The following is a 24,958-nucleotide window of genomic DNA, read 5'->3' as shown; positions in this document are numbered from 1 at the left end:
AATATTCAGATTCAGTTGTAATCAAAATGCTCAATACAAAGTGTATATTTATATAATTAACACTTTTTGTAGCGAATTAAATCTTTAGAGAAATATAGAATATGATTTTGAAAGAAGTGTTGACATTTCATTCAATCTTCAATTCAATCGTTAATTTATTCAAAATCAATGCAACAAGTTATTTTGTTTATTTGAAAATTGATAGTAATTGATTGTAATTCTGACATTACGATCCATACAACTTGCACATTTTTCCAACTTAGCCTACCATGTCTTAATTGTACCATGGAACAACCTTTCTTGTTGTTCTATCTAATTTAAAACAATGTGGTGAATGATCATAATTCCAAACAATTTTATTAACATATCAACAAGTTCAGTTATCACATTAACATTTATTTCTCAATACAATTGATGATTGCACAATTTTTCAGTAATATACAGAAGAACAACATGATTATAATATACGACACAGCTTAATATTTATGACGATGATCATAAATATGTAAACATATTAGTAAATATAATGAATTAAATGAACAAAAATGTAGAAATAATTCTTGCTATTTAGATTTAGGCCTAGATATTTACTATATTTTAATCACAGTTAATTGTTAAAGCATCAGTACAATTCCAAGTTCTGACCGAAAAAAATACTATACATCTATGTATTTATGCTCCCAAATTTCATTGATGACAAACATATTCATATACATCTACAGACGTCTCCTTGTCATGGCTATATACCACACTCATTTAGAGGATTAGTGAAATCCATATAACTGAAAGTAATACAATACAAAAACAACAAAAATAGCCGCAAAATATCAGTAGTCAAGCCTCTTCTTTAATCGAAAAATGTCGCCATTATCAAAATTCCTTGAATTTTCCACATTTAAATTGCGCAATGTTGGCAAAACTGATAGACGATCTTCAATGGCCACATACATGCTGCGACAGCGGTAAGCCGAAAGAGTCTGAAAAAATTCAAATATTAACTAGGGTACAAAGTTCCTATCCACCACTCACCTGCAGGCATTTACAATTAACCAGGATTGCATCCAAACTATGCTCAGTAAGTTGAGAACAACCGCTTATGTGGAGTGAACGCAGTCGTTTTAATTTGGCAGTGACCAGTTGCATTGTTTTGTCATTGATGTTGTAACAATCCGATAAATCTAATTCTTCGATAGATGGACAATTTAATACCAACGCTTCCATTCCAAGTGAAGAAATTTGCTGGCAATACGACAAGCAAAGCCGTTGCAATTCAACCAATTTGAGACCGTATTTAAGAGATACATCAGATATTTTATTGCAGCCCTTTAGGTTAAGTGATCGCAAGCCCCTAAGCTGTTGTATGCTGTAACCATCAACTGTGGCATCATCAACTAGATTTAATTCGTAAACGGCAAACAATGCACGTTTGCGATTAGCATCTCTTACAATATCTTCTTCGGCTTTGCTACGCAAAGATATTTTCATAGAATGCGGCGATGAAGATCGGATTGCCTCTAGTTCGTGCAGTGATGATGGAGGAGTCGGATGAAAATTTTCTAATGTACCTATGGACGAGGAGCTCGCTGAACTCTTCATTTCCAGCTTTGACATGTCTATACCGGTGAGAGCTGCATCTGTAAGACGAAAGCAATCCTCCAGTGAGAGTTCTCTTAGCCAGCGGAGGTGTTGGATAATACATTGAACTGATTCATCGGTGACCCCATTAACACAATGACCGACATTCAGTACCCTTAATTCAGGACAATTTCGTGCTATGCACATAATGCCTTCTTCACAAACTATTAGATTGGACATGTTGAGGCGCCGTAATACATGATTTGGTTGCCTGGCAATGCCGTTGGCTAGTCCATCTGTTGTAATGCCATCACACCGAGATATATTTAAATCTTGAAGATGGCTTGCGTCCGCCAACAGAATGGCTCCTGCATTAGTTATGCCAGCACATCCAGCAACATTCAGCACTTTCAACTGGGTCAGTGAACTTACAATGCATGCCAAACAATCATCGTTTACACAAAGTGTGTCAGCCAAATCTAAAGTTACTAGATTAGACTGAGATGGCAGAAATTGCTTGATCCCACTCGTATTGATTTGTTGGCAACCCGTTAAGTACAGCTTTTCGAGATTGAGACCAAACTCATCATTTTCACTGGGCGCTAGAGATTGTAATGCTGGCCCACTCATCATGGTATGACTAAGGTTAAGTTCTTTCAAGTGCTTTCTATGATTGTTAGCCACTTTCGCAATAAATTTGAATGTTAATATTGACTCGCTGGGATTATTTGACATAGAGTCATTGGGATAAAATCGTCTATGAATAGCGTTGTGATATGCTATGTGACATCCTGACATATCAAACGATTCCAACTTTTTTATCAACGAAGTCAAACGTAAAAGTATTGCATCCGAAAGGTACTGATTATCCTTTAAGGAGAGGTGGCGAACATTCGCAAAACCGCAAGCCACATCTGCAGTGTTGCCTTCTAAAAACGAACCAGACATAAAGAGTGGCGAGCAACGAGTCACTGTTAGAGACTCCAATTTTGTCAGCTGCTGCATAAAAGCGTAGAATTGCTTGTCCCCGATGTCTGCATTATCAAATATTATTTCAACAGCCGTGTGCCCAATTTTTTCCAAAAGATTCTGAGCTTGACCAAATGTAACCTCTTCCAAACAAAAGGATCGATATGGCCTCTGACATTTTAGGAAATGTTTCGCCGGTGGTAATCGGTCAGAAAGGCAAACTTTAGCGAAATGAACTTGTATGTTGCGATTGAATTCGCCAATGAAAAGTGCTTCGCGCCAACGTACACACGTAGCTCCAGCGGCCTGTAGATCTGAGTGACGTAAATATTGGAATATGTGCAAAATTATCTAGAAATATACAATCGAATATTACAAGCTACAATCGAACATTACCGAAATGTCATCTGCTTATTAAGTAAATTTAACGATTTGGTTGTTTTTATGGTTTTCTGTTAGTAAATTTGAGCATACAATAAAAATACACTAAAATATTTTGAACATAAAATAAAATTATATTAAAAATATTATATTTGCACATTGAAGCACATGTAGTCGAGGAAATATCCCAACATACCAAAATGGCTTAAGAATAATATTTCAATAAGCTTATGAACATAAATAAACCTTATGCTTAAGAAAATCTCGGGAAAAAATTAAAAAATGTTTGTGTAAAAAGTATAGAATAATCGAAATTGAATCCTTATTTATAAGCTGATATTTGAAATTGTAGAATAAGCTTACGAAAATAATATTATATTAAGCTTATTTTTGTAATAGTAGAAAATACTTGTTTTTTAATCTTTTTACACTGTGACACAAATCGCATGTCAAAGTCTGAGGGATGGAAAATTACTTTTGGGGACGAAGGACAGACAGCTTGTGCATCATATTTTTGAGATGATATTTCTTCTTCTTGTAAAAGTTTGGTTGCCCAGGTAATGGCGTTAAGCTTATTTTTTAATGTGTCGCTTTCTACTCATGATATCAACTATATTGGCTACATAAGCAACGGAAAACAGATCGTAGTTAAGCTGAATAATGTTATTGCCCGCGATTTAATCATGAAGGAGTATTTCAGAACCAGGACTCTTAATGTGTCGGACATAATTAAAGGTGAAGGTGGTGATCTGTCAAATAGAGTTTAACTTAACGACCTGTATAAGGTCTGTATAAGGCTTCGCCGAGAAGAAGTTATAACCAAATTTTTGCAGGTGCTAAGAAATTTTTGCAGATGCTAAGAAATGTTCTTCATTTTAAATAACTCTGAACAAGTTCAAAATTAGTGTAATACAACTTCAGTATTTGACATTTCTACTTAATCTTTATTAATGAATTGAATTGTGAACTTATATTCAAAGTGAAGAACTGCATGAATGTTATTATAATATTGTTCTTCTTTATGGAAATATTATTGTATTTTACAAAATTTTTATTAAATATCTTTTTTTGGCTCCCCATTTTTAATTGTTGGCTCTGTCGTAATGTCATTTAGTGAAAATCTTGGTCCAGTAATTAACGATAACTCGTACATTAAATCCGTGTTGTGTCCGTATAGTGATAACTTAAAAGTGGCTCATCTAAATTGCAGGAGCATAAGGCCTAAAAACAAACTTGATGAACTGAGACTTATTTTAAAGGGCAATGTGTTCCATATTTTTGCTGTGACAGAAACGTGGCTCATGAATGAGATTTGCAATAAAGCCGTTTCTTTACCTGGATATAGACTTTGCCGGAATGATCGTCAGGCTCCAGGTAGAGGAGGTGGTGTAGATTTATTTATTCTTAATGGTCTCTCCTACAAAATGGTGTTAAAAACTTCTTTTCCTAGATGTGAATCGCTTTTTGTTAATTTGTTTTTTGATAATATTGAAATCTTGTTTGGCGTGGTTTATTTACCAACTGGTAATTTATATGATTTTGAGTGTCATCATATGGATTTATTTTCGGAGCACCAAAATATAGTTATTTTTGGTGATTTTAATAATAACCTGTTTGATGATACTAAGTCTAGTATGCATAAGATATAATTTGTCAATTGTTCACAATTCTAAGCCCACACATTTTGATGTAAGAACAAGAACAACTTCATTAATAGACTTCATGTTGGTAAGTGATGCTTCATTTGTTAACTTTAGTGATCAAATTCAGTGTCCGTCTGTCTATGACCATGCCCTACTTTTCGCGTCTCTTTCCTTAAGTTATTATAAGCCGCTTGAATTCCCGGAGTACCGAGATTACAACAACATGGATTGGGATGGATTTCTGTTGATCTTGCGTGCTTTTGACATGAATTTACTGCTAAGTGAACCTGATGTGAACTTGAGAGCATTTGATGTTTGTTAGTTCTCTAGTTGATAGCTTATTTACCTGTGTACCTGTTGTTAGGAAAAGAGTACAACTTCGAACAGAAACATGGATTAGGGCTAGCGATGTCACATTTGCTAGATCCGTTAGAGATTTGGCTTTTAATGCATTTCAATTAGACCGTTGTCAGGAGACTTGGGCTGTTTACTGTAGATATAGAAACAGGGCAAGGACCGTTATTAGAAGAGCAAAGAAGAAATATTTTGCAGCAATGCTTTTCAGGTTAGATACATCTGGCGTTTGGAAATTGTTGCGGAACGCAGGTTATGTTAATCAAAATCATTCTGTTTTTGATATTGATGTGAATGACATAAATTGTTCCTTTATTAACATTGACCATAGACCTGCAGGGCAAGTGGAGTTTATGCAGGATGTAGATTCTAACACGTTATTTTCGTTTCGATGCGTTGAGGAGGCTGAAGTTTTTGAAGCATTGCACAAAATTCACTCTAAATCAGTAGGGGTGGATATGATACCCATATGATTTATTAAGTTAATTTACCCGTACGTCATGGATATATTTTTACACTTCATGAACTATATATTAGTAAGCTCAACTTTTCCACTTGCATGGAAAAAAGCTCGTGTTGTCCCAATCCCAAAATCGAATAATGTTAGTTGCCCAGACGACCTCCGCCCAATTTCTATACTACCATCTGTATCTAAGATAGTAGAGATTATAATGAAAAATTAAATTGTGGAATATACTTCGAGTCTAATATCTGACACTCAATATGCATTTCGAAGAGGGCATAGCACTACACACTTGCTTATAAAGGCAACGGATAATTTACGCCAGAATATCAATTAGGGCAGATTAAGTGTACTTGTTTCTCTGGACTTATCAAAAGCTTTTAATTCCGTAGATCACATCATTATGATAAATAAACTTAAAAATATATTTAATTTTTCATCCGCGGCGTGTAGGCTATATAGTGGCATACCGCAGGGGTCGGTATTAGGACCACTTTTATTTATTTTGTATGTGAATGTTCTTAAGGATGTCACTGATTCTGAGTCACCTTTTTAGTGGTGACCGTGAGTCGCCCTCAGTGCTTGAAAATCGCATTAATACGTGCCTTGTTCAGTTTTCATATTGGTCATCCATGAATTTACTTACAATAAATCCAACCAAAACCAAAGCCATGATGTTTGGAGCATTTAAAAATCATACTATTAATATAAAGTTGCTTAATGATGATGTGGAATTTGTCTCCCATCATAAATGTTTAGGAGTGGTAATTGATAATGAGTTGTCTTTTAAGAATCATATTGACATCATATCAGGGAAGGTGTGGTCTTATTTACGACGGTAACCTATATTTGCCTTGCTATATAAAGGAAGAGTTGGTGCTGCTCTGTTAATGTCTACAATATTATACGGCATTGAGGTAGTGTCCGGTGCTACTGGTATTCACCTTCTCCACTTACGAAGTATCGTAAATTCTATAGTTCGGTTTGCATATAAGGTCCGTGGAAGAGAACATATATCTGAATATGTGAAACGGTTTATCGGATGTTCATTTAATGACTTAATTACCTGTCGTAATCTCGCATGATTTTATAATATAATAAGAAGTGGTAGACCAGTTTCTTTGAGGATGAGTTTCACATTTTCTCATTCAACAAGAAATCCTCAAATTTTTATTCCTAGGATCTATAGAAATGATTATGCACAATCGTTTCTGGTGCGGGTCGCGCGATGTTGGAACACATTACCCCAGTAATTAAGAGTTTTTTCACATTCTAACAATGTTTTTCGATTAAAACTGCTTCATCATCTTGCATCCTAATTGTTATATGTAGCCGTTTTATAACTTGATTTTTTGCTATCTAATCTAGAAGTTATTGTTAACATGGACATTAATCACCTTGTATTCAAATTTCTATGGCTGGGAAGCCAATAATAATAATAAGTACTTTATATAGTAGTATTATGTATGTACGCATGTATATATCATGAAATTGTGAATTTATTTACTTTTATTTTTGAATTGTTTTTAGCTCAGGTTTAAGGTAAGCTATGTAATAATTATGTACGGTCTATTAGGCCTTTTAATTACAAATGGATTAATAAATAAATAAATATATAAATAAAATAAATAAAAGTTTAAAGAGACCACGAAAACATTACAATTTCGTTTCTTTGTACGCGAGAACTATACATGTATTTTGTGAGCAACATTTTTGTACAACATTTTAATGACGAAAAATATCAATTTTACTGGAGAAATGTGATCTTAAAATCAAGACACACAAGCTGCAAAGATATATGTAAGTCGATTATTCATCTTGATAATTTGTAATTTAGTTCGAATATTTTGGGAGCTAAATAAGCCGAATAACTTATTGCAAGGTAATGTTAACAAACTATTTTTGCATTACCAGTATGTTGCACCCAACGGTTTTAAGTTCGCTACCCACCGTCGACAGATATACATAACAAAACAATGAACATGATAAGCTGTTAATGCTCAGCAATAGAAAATGCAGTGTTGCTTTAATGCTAAGAAACTTATGGTTACACTTTTTCCTAAGCGTCATTCAATGTACAATTATTATAAGTTAGCAGCCATGGTAAAATGATATTCTGGCTTAACATGTCATCCTTTGTTGTGTATGTGTGCGTATACTTTAAAACAATTCTTTAGAAAATTTTCAAATTTAGTTGTAATTAAAATGCTATTACAACGTATGTATGGACAAAATTTGCACTTTTTGTTGCGAAATAAATCTTTAGAGGCGCATAGAACATATTTTTTTGTTTGTTCTACATTCTCTTCATTGTACCATGGTAGAACTTGACATGGTAACTTGCCTGCCTTTTTTTATTTTTCACGATTCTGGTGAAAATGCGACCGAAACGTTAGGAGCTTAAATCAGAAATGCAATGGGAATACAGTTGTTTTTAGGATTCTAGTTTTGTGTAAAAAGTCCGACACGCCTTTTCAATGAAGCTGTTAATCGTTTCAATATTTGTTAAATAAAAAAATAGCCACACAAGCTTCCATGTTTACACCACATTTTGAGACGTAACCTGTTTCTACAGATACAAAGATCATCTAATGTTTATGAGAAGCATAGAACCGCCACTGAAATACTTTTGTGTTGGGTAGCTTGCCAAAATAGTGACTGTACCATATCGGAGGAATGTTTTGCCAAAAGCATATAATGATTTTAGATAAAAAAAAAATGATACGCACAGCGTTCATCGAGTTCACTAAAATCTTCACAACAACTCACAAGTTCTGTGCAAAAGTATGTATCATGGTACAATGAAGAGAAGGTAGGCTAAGTTGGATTTTTTTTTTTGCGGGTAAAAAGGCCTACCTGTATTGATTGTAATGCCAGAAATACTTTAAAAACAAATGTAGCAAATCCTCTGCTATCAAATAAAGAAAACACCTTGCTGCATTGATTTTGAATAGATAACCACAAAACGCGAAAATTGTGTTCTATGTTTATCTAAAGATTTATTTCGCTACAAAAAGTGTAAAGTTTGTTCATATATACGGGGGCTATACGAAGACGCGGTCCTTCATAAATAATCATAAGCTGTAGTAACGATTCCAAACTCCAAATATGAAATTTGAAACAATTCCGGTTAATAGTGTAGATAAATTTCATGGAAATACCGAATATCTGAGGGTACAGTTATATGGGTGCTATACTAAAACGTGAACCTATATAGACAATTTTTCTTTCAGGGGATAAAGTACTCAGAAGAAACTCCTTGTAAGGATTTTCAAACAAGTTCCGTAAAAAAATAGCCTACAATTATCAAAATGCCGAATATCGGGAGGAACCAATATATAGGGGATATACGATATCGTGGATCTATAAAGACAATTCTCTTTGGGGGGGTAAAGTACTCACCAAGAATTCCTTGTGTAGAATTTCAGACAATTCAAAATACCGAATATTGGGGGGTACCGTTATATGGTCGCTATACGATATCGTGGACCGTTATAGCCCATCTTGGAACTTGACCTGCCTGCAGACAAAAGACAGATCGGTGCAAAATTTGATCTTCCTATCTCAGTTCGTTTTGACTCTATCGTGATTATAACAGACCAATAGGGCTAACTCGTCTTAGAATTTTACGCTGGTCATATTTATAATTTTTTAATAATAACAATTTGTTTTGACAGCTGAAGAAGAGAGAGCTAAGCAACAAAAGATCTTGTACTGCCTTGTCACCTTTTAAACAGACCTTGACAGCTAAGTCGACCTTACCTTTATGCGTTAAATAAAATTGGACGTAGTGTCCACAAATATTCAACATCCCCACGATGGCAAATTGTTTTGTACATTACCCAAGCACATCAGGTCCATATGTTACAGCACAGCACTGGGGTAAGACGAGGGGTCCGAAGCACCTCTGAAATTCTTCCCACAAAAAAAAACTCTTAACAGAAACATTTTTACAATTCCCACATCTAAAGTGCTTCCTAGTTATGTGGTGTTTTGATTCACCATTCATTCGTTCTTTTAGACATTTAAGACCGGATTTCGTCCAAATTTCGTATATAAAGTTGGTAATGGATACTTCAACATATCACAGAAAATTCTTTATGAAGGGCCACGTCTTCGTATACCCCACATATTACGGTACCTTCCTTTTTCGGTTTCTTGATATAATGAAATTATTTAACGGATTTTTTTTTAAATTCTTCGTATAGCCCCTATATAACGGTTTTCATTTAAACCGTATTTTTCGACGAATTTTTCAAGTTCCTTCCAAAATAAAGTTTGGCCAGAAATTAGGTGCTTCTCAATCCAATAAAAAAGTATTTGGGTAACATAAAGATGAAAATACATAAAACTTTTTTTTGACTGGGTTAAGTCCTCGGCTGGTTTCTTCGTAAAAAACAAAAAGCTTTCGGTTGACTTAGTTCAATTTCGGCCATAATCCTGTCAAAAAAAAAACGTTTTATGTATTCTTAACTTTAGGATTATTTGTTCTGCACCTTGAATTTAATAAACCAAATTCCAAAAATGTACATTTTTCAAATTTTATTGAAATTGTTTTGTTTACATTTGCTCTGTTCCAGAACCAGTCGGTTTTGTTTTTTTTTTTTTTTTTTTTTTTTTTTTTTTTTTTTTTTTTTTTTTTTTTTGATATCAAAAAGAAAAACTCGGTTAACGTAGTTTCACATTCTTGCAGTTTCAGAACATAAAAATATTGGAAATATATAGAGGTGCAAGTACATAGATTTTTCATAGCTTGTACGTCTAAAAAATCTTTAAAGTTGGTCCAGAATGGAATATTAGAAAAAACAAATACTCTGTAGGCATTACATAAAGGACAGGTTTTTAAAGTAGTCAAAAAGGTATAAAAATTGTATCTTTATTGTAAAATCACTTTTATTACATTGAACTGCCGGTGGTATCTATAAAAAACTTTTAGAACTGTAAATGCTTTGGGTTATGGCACATGACTTATCACCTAAACAAAGCTTCAATTTATTTCTTTGTCTGTTCAGATTGATTGTTATATTTTGATATGCATTCACTTTCAAGATAAAACTGAATGAAATGCAGATATACACATAGATCAATCAAGTAGGTGCGTCATAATCACGTGAAAGGTTTACCTATATATTCGACTTGAAACGCCTAAATAAAAAATTATATTTATCTCCTATTCATGCGTACCTCCATAGGCAAGTTGCCATAATTTGGTGACCAATCATAATCGTTGTAGTCCATTATGCCATCGCTCGTGAGGTTCTCCATTTATTTTTAGACCAGAAATTGATGATTCTGTAAAACGGCTACCGCAAATGAACGTTGATCTATTAACTCAGATTTACAATTACACGGTTAGAAGCTGTTTTCGTCAACAAATGCCATATAATTGTTCTGCAGTAACCAACTCATTCAGTTAATGTTCATTGTAATTCAACTTTTGCATTCTTTCCCATTGACAACAGCAAAGTTCTATTATTATGTTGCTGGTGTTGTTGTTGCAAACATTTGTTCAGCTGATTGGTGGTTATTCGGTTATTTTTTTTTATTACGGGTGCACAAGACCGATATTATCAATTATTTTATTACCTTGCAAACCCATAAGGTGCAATAACACTGCCTTTACACGGTGGCATTTTTACATGGCATTTTTATCAATTCTCTTTTAAAATTTCTGCCTAAATCTTCGCGCCTTTACACGGTGGAATTTTATGATATTAGTGCTTGGCATTTTTGCTGACATTTTATTTTATTCAGTATTTCGTATAGAGCTGTATTGTTGTGCTAATTGTTTGTAACAGATATTTATAAAGAAGTGATTTAAAATTAAATGTGTGATTCTAAAGAAGAAATGATGGAAAAAATTATTGTCGATCTGGTTCACATATTTATTAAAATTATTAACTTTTATTTTAACTTTCTTTTTTTACTTTTTAAAACTTCCAATTAATTTTCATATAATTCACTATACAATTCAATCACTAAACACATCACAATAAAAGAAACGCATCAAAAATTACAATGAAGAAACGATATGAAATGTCAAAATCATAAAAAATTCGGAAGAAGCAAAAGAGAAATGCAAAGAAAATGGCATGTAGCCCTGTGCGGTGGCCTATCGTGCCATTTTTTTCTATCCTTGTTTCTCTACACCTTTTACCAACAAAAATAAATGGCATGGTTAAAAATGCCACCGTGTAAAGGTAGTGTAAGACAGAATGCGTTTTACATATGTAGTGTAGTTTTTATTATCTATGCTTATTCCCGTGTGATATGATGAATAAAAAAAAATATGATTTTACTTACGATTCAAATTTTTTGCTAACACAGACTTATATATTTGTTTTTTCCTTTGATTGCATTATTGTATTTTATACCAATTTTATTTTATCAATGAGTTTTTACCGAAAATCCTATATATTACATCATGGTAGAATAATACAGGTAACATCAAGTGTTGGTGTACAACAAATGTAACAACAATCATAAATAAATTTGTTTTTGTACGTAAAACAAGTGTCAAACAAAAAAATTTTTAAAAAAAAATTTACATTTTTGGAATTTAGATTTTTATACCTATCATTCGTATAAGTTCATCATTCATTCGTAATTATTTTAGACCTAACAAAGTATATATCAGCATAAAATGCTAAGACCGTTCGTCCGTCTGTTGTAATCACGTTAGAATCAAAACTAATTGAGATATGAAGCTAAAATTTTGCACAGATCAATCTGCAGGCAGGTGGAATTCGAACATGGGCTATAGGTTCACGGTATCATATAGCACCGATATTCGGTATTTTAATGATTTTATCCACAGTTTTCAATGAAATTGTCTGAAAACGTTCTCAAGGATTTTCTTCTGAGTAATAAACCCCCTGGAAGAGAATTCTCTACATAGGTCTATATAGGTGAATAGCAAATTTCGTATTTGAAGCTGTAAATGGTAATACAATCTATCTATGTGGGTCCACGTCTTCATATAGCCCCATATAACTGCACCTCACTTTATTTAGTATTGTGATGATACTAGCGGCATTATTCACAGGAATTGTTTCCACTTTTATCAGATTAGAGACATGTTTTTCCGAAATTGTAATGGGTACTATAGCCTATGACTACAAATTGTATATGCTTTTTGAGAGATTGAGGCAGTTTTATTGACTTTTGTAAAGCTGCCCTCAGACACACCAACAGTTGGCCCAACTTGTGACAAGTTGGTACGTCTGAGGGCTAGTTGTACAACTTTTTCCAAAGTTGGTTGAAGTTGGTTGGAAACATGGTACAATGAAGAGAAGGTAGGCCAACTTTGAAAAAATTGCAAGTATAGAGGTCTACCTGTTTGGCTTGTAATGTCAGAATTAGTATCAAAACAATAAAAAAATCAAACAACTTGTTGCATTTATTTTGAATAAATAATTGAAAACCGCGAAAACTGAATGAAAGGTCAACACTTCTTTTCAAAACCAGGTTCTATATATCTCTAATAGATTATTATACAAAAACTCTAGATTTTGTCGATGCATACGATGAAATAAACATTTTGAAAACATCCGAATTTGAAAGTTTTCTAAACAATTTTTTTGTTATTGAAAAGAAAATACATACATAAACAAATAAAGATGACATATTAAGCCAAGAAAATAAAAAAAAATTGAAATCAATTTTTGATAATTTCGTAAGTTGGGCCAACTGTTGGTGCGTGCGAGGGCAAGTTGTACCAACTTCAGTGTTTTCTTCATTTATGTCTTGACTTTGGCGAAGCAGCACATACATAAGCTGAGCGCTGAGCGCAAGAAGAGAAACGAAAACAAAACATAATCATAAAACAAAACAAGAAAAAAAACTAAAATAAAAAAGCGCAAGAGCATCCGAGTTCATGTTGACGCTTCAAAAATACTTTGTAAATGAAAAGTTGGTACAACAGTTGTATGAAAAGTTGGTACGTGCGAGGAGACCGACCAACTTTTTCATACAACTTAAAAGTGACAAGTTGGGCCAACTGTTGGTGTGTCTGAGGGCAGCTTAAGAAAACCGTGAAAAGTAAACAGACTTAATCCCTGCAAAAAGTTGCAAACAATCAACTGATTTATTAAAACAAAGCAATTTGTCCGCAAATAACAGAAATTAAGAACACAGCAATTTAAAATGAATCGAAAAACAGAACTATTGTGCTTTCGTATAAATATGTTTTAAAATTTCTTGTCCAAATATACATTGCCGGGTTTTGCATAAAAAATCGTTACTTTTTATATATAAAGAATATGACAGGGTAATAAAAATAATTCATTTAATGCTTTCAACTTCAACACAAATTTCTTTTGGCAAATTAATACAAAAACGTGTGTGCATTTATACGGTATCAGCAATTAAGGGTGTGTTCTTCATATATCTAAACTGCTAGGCCGAATTATACGATTACGCGTGTATGTATATTATTTTAGGTTCATTTTTATATGCCTCAAAATGTACAGGGACAAGGAATACCCTATTCTAATTTTTTTATTTGTGTATCTTAATTTAAATTAACTTGCGCCACGCTGCTTAAGTATCACATCCTATACTATATAATATTGCATAACTACCAACAGATTAAATTCATTATAGGGTAAGTGTACCAGTAGTCGGCACTTTTAGGAATTTCGCGTTTTTAATCGCTCACCATTCTGATTGAAATGTTTCAATTATTACAAAGTTTATTTATTCAGATTCGAAATTTTGTATAGTTTTTGCAATAATAAATAAAACTTTATTTATTAACTTTTAATAAATTTCATAAATTTGTAGTTTTATTAAAACAATGCTTTTTTGCCAGTAGTCGGCACCACTTGCCAATTGGCGGTATGGCATGTTCCAACAGTCGGCAAACCAAATTTTTTTGTAAGAATAATTAATAATAATAAATTAATTCATTAAAATATAATATTTTTGTTTAGTTAAACTGATTAGACGTCTTTATTGTACTTTTATTAAGCATATGGATTGTTGAAGACCTTCACAGACAAAAATTTAATTTTTATTAGAATAAATCATCTTTTCTTAGAGAAATTGTGCACAAAGATAGCTGACAATATATTTGAAGTAAACAAAATACATTTAGTTATAATAGTTTCATTTATTTGGGCTTAAAAATAAAAAGTGCCGACTACTGGGACATGATGAACTTAGGCACACTTACCCTACGCAATGTACGTTTCTTCTTTGAAAATAGTTTGTTTTAAGTTTTCAAAACCAAAAAAATTGGCAGAAGTCGGCACACTTAGAAAACAAGTGTAATCAGCAGACAGCTCTACCATACGTTCTTATTGTACCATGGTTATAAGAATAGATGGGCAACATAATGAAGAAAAATTCTTAAGAGAAAGTAAAGTTACTTTTTTTAAATAAAAATTGAAGAAAATAATTTAAATAAAATACAAAAACCTTTAAAAACATGTGGTGCTTTGTTCATCTAAAAAGTGGACTAGCTTCACTCACTTTTACCGAACGCATGTTTTTTACCATACAATAAATGCCCGACGGCAACATAACAATCCATGGTACAATAAGGAGGTAGAACATCTTCGTACCATGCATGGTACAATAAGGAGGTAGAACAGCTTCGTAAAACTACAGAAATACAGCCCTGAGGCTATGCCCGCTTCCTGTCAATTTTGCATGCAACAAGTTGTTTTCATTTATTCAATATATTTCCCCATTTTTTAAAGCAGTTAAACAGCGGGAAAAATTATTGAAATGTCTAGATTTTCTTTCAAAAATATCATCTGGACAGCTCTATCATAAAATTCCATGCTAAAACTGGCGAATAGCTTTAATGCGCGTCTCCCAATCCACGCGTCTTCCAATCATTGGTTTTTGAAAAAAATTTCAAAAATTTTTCAAAACATAAGTTGTGTTCCAGTACTTTTTTAATAGTAAAACTAGCAGAAGAGAGAACAGTTCGAAATGTCATTCTCATTTAGGTTTGCTCAAAAAATAAGGGAACGGAAAATTAGCAGAAATGCGATAAAATGTCAAAATTCCAAAAGTAAACAGCCTAAATCGGACTGGTGAAACCTTACTGAAAAGAGCGCCAACATTTAAAAAAATGAGAATTGAAGACGATAAGTTAAAATTAATAATTTATAATAATAATTAATAATCTGATTCCTCATTCAGCCAGTCCTCTTCACTGCTGGAATCATCCAAAAGTGAATACATCAGTTGCCCCATATTTTCTCTTTTTGTTTTTTGCACGACAAATATTAGTTTTTCCTTTAGTTTTCAAGTTGGTCATTTTCTTTATTGGAATGTATCAATACATTTTCAACCTTGTTAGCCCTGCCAATTAAATGTCAAATTTACAATATGCACATTTCTGCTCGGCCAAATTCATGTAGCTAAAACAAACAGAAATGTGCACCACTCAGCGCCATTTTTTTCTCGAGAGAGCTGCAAGTTTTGCTAGTTTTTGGAGTACGGGAACGCGTTGTAGCAGAATTAGTGCTAATTAGTACTGATTTGCAGGTTCTGGAACACAACTATAAATACATACACAAAATTGGCAGAAGTCGGGGACACTTAGAAAAAAATTGTAATCAGCTGGTAGCTTTACCTTACCTTTTTATTGTGCAACAATCCACAATGTGTGAGGACAAAAATAATTCTAAAGAGAGATAAAAGCAATCTATTTATTATCTGTTTTGGTAGTTTAAAACCAATGTTACCACACAATCGGAAGAGGAAACATTTCAAAAGAAAAACCCCTCAGATAAAAGGTGTGTCTGGTTACCCTAAAATTTGTAACAATTGTTACAAATTGTTACTGGAAGTCGTCTGTTAACCCGAAAGTTCTGCAAAAGAGAGCGGTTGGAGAGAGAAATTTTGACAGTTCTTTCAGTGAGAGTTTGCAAATTCTTGCTGGAAAAATTTCTTCTTGCAATCTCTTGCAACTCTTCTTCTTCTCATTCATCGACATTCAATCAGATGTTTTCTATTGTTTATTTATTTCTTTTTGTGATTTTAATTTGAAAATATTGTTTTGGAATTAGCAAGACTGATTGTTTTTGGAGAACAACTTTACAAAATGTGAAAAACGTAAATGTTAATATGTAATAAGAAAATAAAAGACTATTTCCAACATTTTTATTTAAAAAACTTGTAAAATTAGTATTGGTTCCTTTGTTTTAATTCTCCTTATGGGGGACAAATTGGTTTGTTTTGACAAATCAGCTGATTAGTTGCAAGCTTCTGCAGGAATAGCGTCTGTTTACTTTTCGCATTTTCCTTGCAAAAGAGAATAAAACTACCTTACTCTCTCAGAAAGAAGTTGCTGGACAATTCCTGCTGGAAAAGTAACCAGACACACCTAAATTGAGCACAATTCGGATATACGTCGGTCATCGCACCAAACTTCAGACTTTGACCAGATATACCGAACGTCTGTCATTTGGTTCGCTGGTATGGTTCAAATTTCAACGGTTAAACACTTTTACCTGACCCAAATGCAACTCTGTTGTAGTTCTCAAAACCAGCTGTTTTTCTTTGTTGTGTCATTCAACATAAACAGCGTCTACGGTCCTAGTGATTTTTTATTAATTCTTTTATTAATAAATGTAACTAAATACAAAAATTACAACATTGCCTACACCTTTTAAATATTTGGCGGCAAATTATTTTGAAGAAGCAGCTACAAAAAGGGTCAGTTCAAATTTTGCACGATTTCCTTTAGAATTTCAATGTTGGCAGACATGTGTTTTTCACTCTTCCGTTGTCTGTCCCATTGTTCTCACAAAAATTAACCACACATTGTTCCTAAGATAATAATCGATTTAATGACAAATAATATTGCTATTACTGTAGGTTTAGCCACATTGGCGTTAATTGGTGATGTCCAATGGAGTCGGTTCGCTGTTATTTATGTGACCATGAATTTGTTGATGGCGAGGAGCCCTGGTTGATGTTTGAGGAAAGGCTACGGGAGGATGGACAAATAGAATGTTCCCTAGCTGCATTACTAGAATCGATATTGCAAACAGAGTTGGATGAAAACTCTGCACATTCCACGGTAAGTTGCGTGAATTTATAAAATGTCGGATTTAACATAAATGTTTTTTAGTTGCTGTGCGATTCCTGCAATGCCGATGTTTTGGAGTTTGAAAGTTTGGAGAAAAGATATGCACAGTTACGGGAACGCATTCTGACATCGTACAAAGAGAATATGACATTACGCGATATAAAATCAATTTCAAATATTTTGAAAGACAATGACAATGTTGAACCTCCAGGTGAAGTTGGGTTTGTTGATCACTTAATAAGCCAGCGAACGACTAACATGATCGGAATTTGTGACGCTGACCTAATAGAAGAAGTCCCAGATGAAGACGAAATTATTGACGGGGAAACAACTGAAAATTTGGGCCAGCAGGATGATCTAAGCAATAAAATAATAAGCGAAAACTTTGATTTTGCTGCATTTAATGAACATGTTGCTCAAAATTCGCTTCCAGGCAATGTATTGAATTTGTCCGATAGCCTTGTTAATATAACTGTCGATCACACTGTGAACGTACAGAATATACCATTGGAAGGACAAGGTAAATAAAAATAAGACTTTCATATTAGTACTGGACATAATTTTCCTCTTTCCTCAGATATAATCATTTACGATGTTGGAACCAAAGGGAATCTGGAAGATCCGCCCAGTAACGCAAACATTCAAAATAGTCCAACCGACTTCAAACACGATGAGGGTAATATAAACAAATATCATCTATAATTTCATATATGTATGTAATTACCTCTGATTTTAGATAATGATCTTGATTTTATAATATCGTCAAATGTTTTCGACAATGATAGTAAAAAAGACGACAACACAAATTTCATGCTGGGAAATTTAGACAAAGTGAAAACTGATTCTGAAGTGATACTTCCAAAACCAATTTGTAAACAAGAAGGAGAAGAATACATTTGCTTGTTGTGTGAAATGTCGCCAAAGTACACAATGGACTCCCTTAAGGAACACGTTCAAACCTTTCACAACTGCAGAATTCATATGTGCGAACAGTGTAACGAAGGGTTTCGTAGGAGGCAGGACCTCAAAATACATTCAGAGTCTGGTCACACTTTAGAATGCGACGTATGTCATCGTATATTCAGCAGCCAACGATTATTAAAACTCCACAGACGGTTACATTTTAGCAACTCCAAGCCATACGAGTGTTCAGTCTGCCAGAAAAAGTATAGTTCGAAGGGAATGCTCGAGGAACACATGAACACACATACCGGCTATCGTCCATACAAATGTCCAGAATGCTCCAAAGATTTCGCCTCAAAATATACTCTTCAATCTCACATGAAAATCCACAGGGAGCGTCCAAGACCATTTCACTGCGACCAGTGCGGTAAACGATTTCTGAATCAACAAAACCTCACACAACACAAAAGGTCGCATGTCGCGGGAAAAGCATTCGAGTGTGAAGTTTGTAATAAGTCCTTCACGACCCAGCATAGTTTACAAGTACATAAAATTGTGCACACTGGACAACGACCATTCATTTGCCGTATATGTGGCAAATCTTTTGCGAGACGACCTGAAATTAAGGATCATGAACGTACGCATACCGGAGAAAAGCCATACCAATGTGATCTTTGTCCTCTCGCGTTTGCTCAGCGCTCCAATTTAACCAGTCATAAGAAATCGACGCATTTCAATGAAAAGCTACATAAATGTGATCAGTGTCTTCGCTCATTCAAGCGCAAAAGATTACTGGAATATCATATTCAGGCGGCACATACTGGAGAACGTCCACACAAGTGCGATATTTGTGGAGCAGGTTTCGTTTATCCTGAACACTGTAAAAAACACATGCTTATACATAGTGGTCAGAAACCATATGCTTGTGAAGTGTGTGGCAAACAGTTTAATAGTCGCGACAACCGCAACGCCCACCGTTTTGTCCACAGTGACAAAAAACCTTATGAATGCATGGAATGCGGAGCTGGATTCATGCGAAAACCACATTTACTCGCTCACATGAAACAAGCAAAACATACGAATGATACCATCATTGTTAATCAGCCACAATTTACACAGCATGTTAGCATGGATGACCACAGCGGTACCATAGGCTCTGACTCTTTAGACGAAGAAAATGATTTAGATGATAACCTGCAAACCGAAGAGTCCGACGAGTGTCTCCAAAAAATAATATTTAAACCGGATGACCTTTTGACCGAAGATCCATCGGTTTCCAGTATGGAAGAAAATCCCGCTGAGGATGTGATAACTGTCGAAAGTCATCTAATTAAAGATGAATTGGGTGTCGTCAAATATTTACAATTTGAAGATTTGGAACGTGATGGCAATCAAACTTTGACATGGGTCGACATGGCAAGCGATTAGATAGGCATACTCACTGCACTGGTTATAAATATTTATTATGGAAATGAAAAGAGTTAATAATTGCGAATAAACTTTTTCGGATGTATAATTCGTATATACGATGTTTTTTTGGTACATATAGCATTAATAATTTTACTTTCGAAGCAATATTTTCGAGTTGGATTTTATCAGGCACATTTATCATTGATAAAACAATGCAACAATCACTCTTGTGGTTGTTGTGTTCTTTAAAGTTTCAATCTTGAAAAGGAGAAAAACAACCATGTTTATAGGTTTTCTTTACTTTAACAAGGTGCAGGATAATTTCTTCACCATAGTTAAATTCAAGCTGAATTCACCCGAATTATCAAAATGCATGCAATTGTGAATTATGTGATTGAAAACTCCTTATACTGTCAAAAATTTTTCCCTTTAATTCACAATGGCATGCACTTTGAAAGCGCGGGGGAAGTCAGGATAACCTAATATCTAGGCCATGGACACTAAATTTGCCGCAGCTGATCATCGTCTAGATCAAGGCCCATTAAACAGGTCGTGTAAATCACAATACAAACTAACTGAAATCAGCTTGTCTTATAGGATGACCTAATGGATAGGTCATGGTCTAAATGGAGTTGTCAAAATACTTATTGTGATGGGAATCGTAGTACGAAAGATTATAACCAGATTTAATGTCACTTTGTTGGCTATTTGTTTATCATTTGTTGTGTGATTTCAATAACTTGACTTGCAAGGGGGCATTCGGAAAAACATCAAGGGGGGGGGGGGGGGGGGAGTCGGAAAAACATCAAGGTCGCAGCAATCCAGGAAACGAAGCTGAGTACCACCTGCAGGCTTCAAAGTTGTGATGTATACAACGTATTGGAGAACGATCGCACTAAAGGTGGAGGATTAGCATTCCTATTGTACCATTCTGCCCAGTACAGACCTATCTCGCCTGTGCTTGACTCTAGTGACCCGTACATGTAATGTGCTTAACGTGTACATTACGCCGTTAAATAGCTGTGCCCCACGTTATATGCCCAATATCAGTTCACTTGTGGTAGGGAATAACCGTCTGGTGCTAGGGGATATCTATGCCCATAATGAACTATGGCATTCCGTCCTAAGTAATGACCAGAGAAGCATGACGCTGGCTGAGCAAATCGATAGCTCGACGTTTTGCACAATGAATGAGGGCGCGCCCACCATAATAAGGGGAGACTGCCACAGTTCGCCGGACATATCTTAGGCTCAGGCCACCTCCTCATTATTGTCGCCATCAAGAGATCACCCGATTTCATAAAATTCTAAACTCCGAACTTTCCTTAACCACGGGAAAGCCAATTGGCAAGAATTCAGAGAATATACAAATCGCCGCTTCAGAGAACTGCCCAAACCATCTTTTTTTTGAAAATATTTTGTTTTCATTTTTCAAAACAATAAATACATACACAAAATTGTTTACGTTAGAGCTTTTTCCTGGATAACCTTGATTATGAAGATTTATTTGAGGTATATACAATGGAATTGACAATTTAAACCGACTGGGTTTCTAAATCCTTTACAACGTAAACGTATTGTTAGAAAAGAATTGTAATCAGCTTGTAGCTCTACTTTACCTTTTTATTGTAACATGGTGGCTAGAACATCTGAAGCATTGGAACATCAGTACCGGATAGAGTAAATTGTGTGATCGGACATCTGTCTCATTTAACGGCATAGAAGTGACAGATCCAAAGAGGTGCGCGTGTTATTTCAACCGATAATTTATAGAGCACCCCGAGAGTGACAGGGCTAAGAGAAGGATCCTACGCCGTGTAAGAGGTACCACCACAATTTACGTTGGAAGATGTTGCACTCCTCCCCATCATAAGAGAGTGTTTCCCAGTAGCTGATCATGAACACAAATTCCGGAAATTGCATAGCACTACACAGCTTTACACGCCCTTTCCACACATGTCAGCAGAGGACTCAACCAGAACTAGCCATGTGACAGAACAATTATGGAGGCACTTGATTTATTATAAGCTTTTGATACAGTTAAACATGCTACGTTTGAAACGTTGGATAGTAAACTACATGTGTGGACGCCAGTCGTACATGGAACTCAGAAACAAGAAGTTGAGCATTCGTAGAGCGAAAAAAAGAGTTCTCCAAGGTGGGGTGATATCTCCGGAACTGTTTAACCTCTACCTTTCTGACATTCCACGTCCTCCAGACTGCACAGAGATAATAACGTACGCATATGATTGCACGCTCATAGCGTTCGGACCCATCATAGATGACATATGCGACACATCGGTTAAATGCTTACATAGTTGATCTAACCGCCTTTTTCACTGCGAGGAATATGAATATAGCCGCCACTAAATCGACGGACTGCGGAGATAAGGCTATCTTTGAATGATGGTGTTGTAAGGTTCTCAAGTCTCTGGTCGGCAGCACTTGGGGAGCTTATAAGGAAACCTTGTTGACCTCTTACAACGCGATAGGCCGGCCCGTTGTAAACTATGCGGCTCCGGTGTGGTCCGTCAACGTTAGTGCTACGCAGTGGAAATATATTCAGCCCCACCAGAATACGGATTTTAGGCAAAAAATATGTTCAGATTGTCCTGCAGTGATTTTTTAAATCAAAAAAATGTATACCCATGGTACAATGTAGACAAGGTAGGCTAACTTTGAACAAATTGTATGTATCTACCTGTTTGGTTTGCAATGTCAGAATTGCTATCAAAACTATATAAAATCAAACAGCTTGTTGTCTTGAATTTGAATAGATAATTGAAACCCGCGAATATTGAATGAACGATTTCAAATGATTTCAAAATCATGTTCAATATATCTCTCATCAAACGTCATATCGAATTTGACTCTAGCATTACCATATGAGCTGGGCTTTGTTGGACCTGTAATAATTATACCATGGTAGAATAATACAGGTAACAGCAGGTGTTGTTGTACAACAATCGTAACAACAACCACATACAAATTTGTATGGAGGGTATATTAAGTTTGTCATTCCATTTGTAACTCATTGAAAAAATCATTTAAGATAGATTTCAAACGGCATGTGATAGGAAGGTAAAATATTGCATAGAGTTGTCTTTTGCCATATCGTATAGCCGCCGTACAATTGTATCTCCCTATATTCGTTATTTTGACGATTTTAGCGAATTTATTTACCGAAATTGTTTCAAATTTTTGTATTTGAAGTTCGTTATGGATAGTACATCCTACATTATATTAATTTTGCAATTTCAATGCCACGAACTTCAAATATCAAATTTGAAACAATTCCGGTGAAAAATAATCAGAATACCGAATATCGGGAGGTACCGTTATATGGGGGCTCTATGAAGACGTGGACCTGTACAGACAATTTCCTGGCTTATGATGTACTATCTATAACGAACTTCAAATACAAAATTTGAAACAATTTCGGTAAATAAATTCGCTAAAATCATCAAAATATCGAATATCGGGAGGTACCGTTATATGGGGGCTATACGAAGATGGGGGATATACGATATTATAGACCTATATAGACAAATCTCTTTTAGGGGGTAAAGTTCTCCTTGAACTCCTTGTGTGGAATTAGAGACATTTCCATTGAAAAATATGACTAAAATCGTCAAAATACCGAATATCGGGGGTACCGTTATATGGGGGTTATACGATATCGTGTACCTGTATAGATAATTATTTTCCAGGGGATAAAGTGCTAACAAGGAACTCCTTGTGTGGATTTTCAGACACTACCATTGGAAAATGTGGCTCAAATCATCAACATACCGAATATCGCAGGGTACCGTTATATGGGGGATATACGATATCGTTAGCATATGTAGAGAATTCTTTGTCAGGGGGTAAAGTGCTCACAATAAACTTCTCGTGTGGAATTTAAGACAATTCCATTCAAAAATGTGGCTGAAATCATCAAAATACCGAATATCAGGAGATACCGTTTTACTGTAGCGTGATTACAACAGACGGACAGGGCTAAATCTTTTATTTTAGAAACTAAGAATTTTACGCCAATCAAGAATATATGTACTTTGTTGGGTCTAAAATGATTATTTCGATGAGTTACAAACGGAATGACGAACTTAATAGAGGGTATCTCTATACTATGTATGGTGGAGGGTATAAAAATATGGGTTCCATTTTATGTATAGGTCCACATTTTCCTATAGCCCCAATAAAACGGTACATCCCGATATCCGGTATATTAATGCCATATGCCACGGATTTATCTAAAACATGGTATTTGTAGTTCTTAATAGGAACTAGCTCCGGTGACAGAACATTGAATATCAAGGTCCATGTTTTCCTGTAGAGCACATATGGCGATACCCACCGATAATATCCACTGGCGAACAGTGAAGCTCTACGTCAAATAATGTGGGCTGTTTCGTGATTTCAGCAGGCAGATGGACATCGTTAAAGCGACTTAGAGAATTTTATACTGATCATGAATATATATAATTTGCGGGTTCTACGACGAATATTTCCTGCAAACATAAGACTCCTACCTCTGTGCATAATCTAAGTTTCCTATCAAGTCGTTTGACATACAATATATTTACTTTTTTGAGTCCAAAATGAATATTTCCATGAGTTTGTAACTCAATGGCAAATTTTATATAATAAAAATTCCATTAAAACTTTTTGGTATTGCATAAATTTCCATTGGGGAAAACAGCGTTCGATATCATTGGTCTGAAGATTTTGTAAAAAGCAGTAAGTACGACCGGGCCGTACTTTGAATACCCTCCACCATTTGAAACGAATTTGGAAATTTTCGAAAAATAAAATCCGTTAAAAGTTCTGTTAAAATGTTAAAAAAAAAATGTTTTTTGTCATAGAAGTTATTTTTAAAATAACTCCTGGGAGAATATCCCAGACAAAAAACAAGGGAACTGATGAGGATTGGTTGCTCTTTCCGAAACCTAGGTATTCCCTGCCTTACCCCCTGGTAAACATTACCATCGTTCTCCGCTAATAAACAAACGTTGTTTTTATAAAAACAACAATAAAGGGATTAAGCCTGACCATTTGGCAAAAACAAAATACTATGGTATTCCGAACAAAAAAGCCAACACTGTTCTGTTAAAATCTTAAAAATTAGAATATAGCCGTTATATTGGGGTCTATACGAAGACGTGGACCTGCATAGACAATTTTCTGTCACAGGATGTAGTACCTATT

The 24,958-nt window shown here is 34.8% G+C and overlaps 2 protein-coding genes across 2 annotated transcripts; one reads left to right on the top strand and one right to left on the bottom strand.

Annotated features, from left to right (window-relative positions):
- Window positions 1-331: 331 nt before the first annotated feature.
- Window positions 332-10,888, bottom strand: LOC101888052 (F-box/LRR-repeat protein 7). Its single transcript, XM_011298243.3, has 3 exons — window positions 10,570-10,888; window positions 1,030-2,895; window positions 332-977 (listed from the first exon to the last, which is right to left on the bottom strand). Exons 1-3 carry the CDS (start codon window positions 10,648-10,650, stop codon window positions 828-830), a joined length of 2,097 nt encoding a protein of 698 aa, XP_011296545.1. The 5' UTR covers window positions 10,651-10,888; the 3' UTR covers window positions 332-827.
- A 6,038-nt stretch (window positions 10,889-16,926) lies between these two features.
- Window positions 16,927-19,864, top strand: LOC101888235 (zinc finger protein 726). Its single transcript, XM_005177468.4, has 5 exons — window positions 16,927-17,061; window positions 17,224-17,428; window positions 17,480-17,957; window positions 18,015-18,113; window positions 18,174-19,864. The coding sequence occupies exons 2-5, from the start codon at window positions 17,258-17,260 to the stop codon at window positions 19,766-19,768; spliced, it is 2,343 nt and encodes a 780-aa protein (XP_005177525.1). The 5' UTR covers window positions 16,927-17,061; window positions 17,224-17,257; the 3' UTR covers window positions 19,769-19,864.
- Window positions 19,865-24,958: the final 5,094 nt, after the last annotated feature.

The sequence above is a fragment of the Musca domestica genome, unplaced genomic scaffold, assembly GCF_030504385.1.
Source record: "Musca domestica strain aabys unplaced genomic scaffold, Musca_domestica.polishedcontigs.V.1.1 31, whole genome shotgun sequence".
Classification (NCBI taxonomy): Eukaryota; Metazoa; Arthropoda; class Insecta; order Diptera; family Muscidae; genus Musca; species Musca domestica.
This window is presented reverse-complemented; position numbering and strand designations above follow the sequence as displayed.